Here is an 886-nt window from a genome sequence, read left to right as displayed (position 1 = left end):
GCCAATTTAATTAATGTCAAAAATTAGACTTTAACTTCCATCAGTCACTTGGAAAGTTCTTTCATATAAACATTAATAGCATCACTTTCACAATGCAATGCCTCAAAGAAATCAGCTACTTAAAAAAAAGAAAAAAGATGAAGCAGTCACAGTCCTTAATTCTGACTGCCTCAAGATAATAGTTGGTCTAACTAATTAGACCTTTAATTGCTTTTCCAGGTTCCTAAGCATAGGAAGAATGACAAACACACTGAAAACACTTCTTTTCTGCTGAGTTAATACACAAATACATTAACACTAACTAATAAAATGGTCTGATTTAAAGAGTAACTAACCTGAGATGTACCTTGCTCCGATTAACATTACCATGCTACTCACTATAAAAAAGCCCAAGGGCAGACTACAGAAGATACTAGGGTCACCTGTGGTCATCCAAGTAGAAGGGAATTCCAGTCAAGCAAACCAAAAGAGAGACACATAATTACAATAATTGTGTTAAGAATCACATGATAGAAAAACAAAAATAAGTTACAAAAATAGTGTATTCATAAAAGCTAGCAAAGAGTTAATTACTTCAAATAAAAGAATATAATCAATATTGAAGGCTTATGACAGTTAAGTTAACAAACAGTACAGATAGCATGCCACAGGTAGCCAACAAAATACATATAGACCAACACAAGCCTTCCACTGGCCAAGCCAAAGAGAGCCCATGGAGGACTTTTTGGGAGGCTGTGATTTAAGCTTTCTAGATTCTTCCGCAAATAGTACTAAATGAGCAATTCAATTCCCCCAAAGTTCGCCTCATTGATCCTTTGGCTATCAGAGAAGGGTTATATTAGTCTATTGAAAATGAACGTTGAACCTTTTTTTTTTTTTTTTTTTT

General features: G+C 34.1%; 1 protein-coding gene across 1 annotated transcript in view; it reads right to left on the bottom strand.

Moving 5' to 3' along the window:
* Positions 1-330: 330 nt before the first annotated feature.
* Positions 331-886, bottom strand: part of GK (glycerol kinase) — a 74,417-nt gene continuing 73,861 nt past the window's right edge. The window contains exon 20 of the mRNA XM_007956205.1: positions 331-422. Coding sequence (XP_007954396.1) covers positions 331-422 — 92 coding nt within the window. The remainder of the gene's footprint in view (positions 423-886) is intronic.

This window comes from Orycteropus afer, unplaced genomic scaffold (genome assembly GCF_000298275.1).
Source record: "Orycteropus afer afer isolate SDZICR_OR568_19922 unplaced genomic scaffold, OryAfe1.0 scaffold00583, whole genome shotgun sequence".
NCBI classification, from domain to species: Eukaryota; Metazoa; Chordata; class Mammalia; order Tubulidentata; family Orycteropodidae; genus Orycteropus; species Orycteropus afer.
The sequence above is the reverse complement of the archived record's forward strand: the minus strand, read 5'-3'. Positions and strand labels throughout refer to the sequence as shown.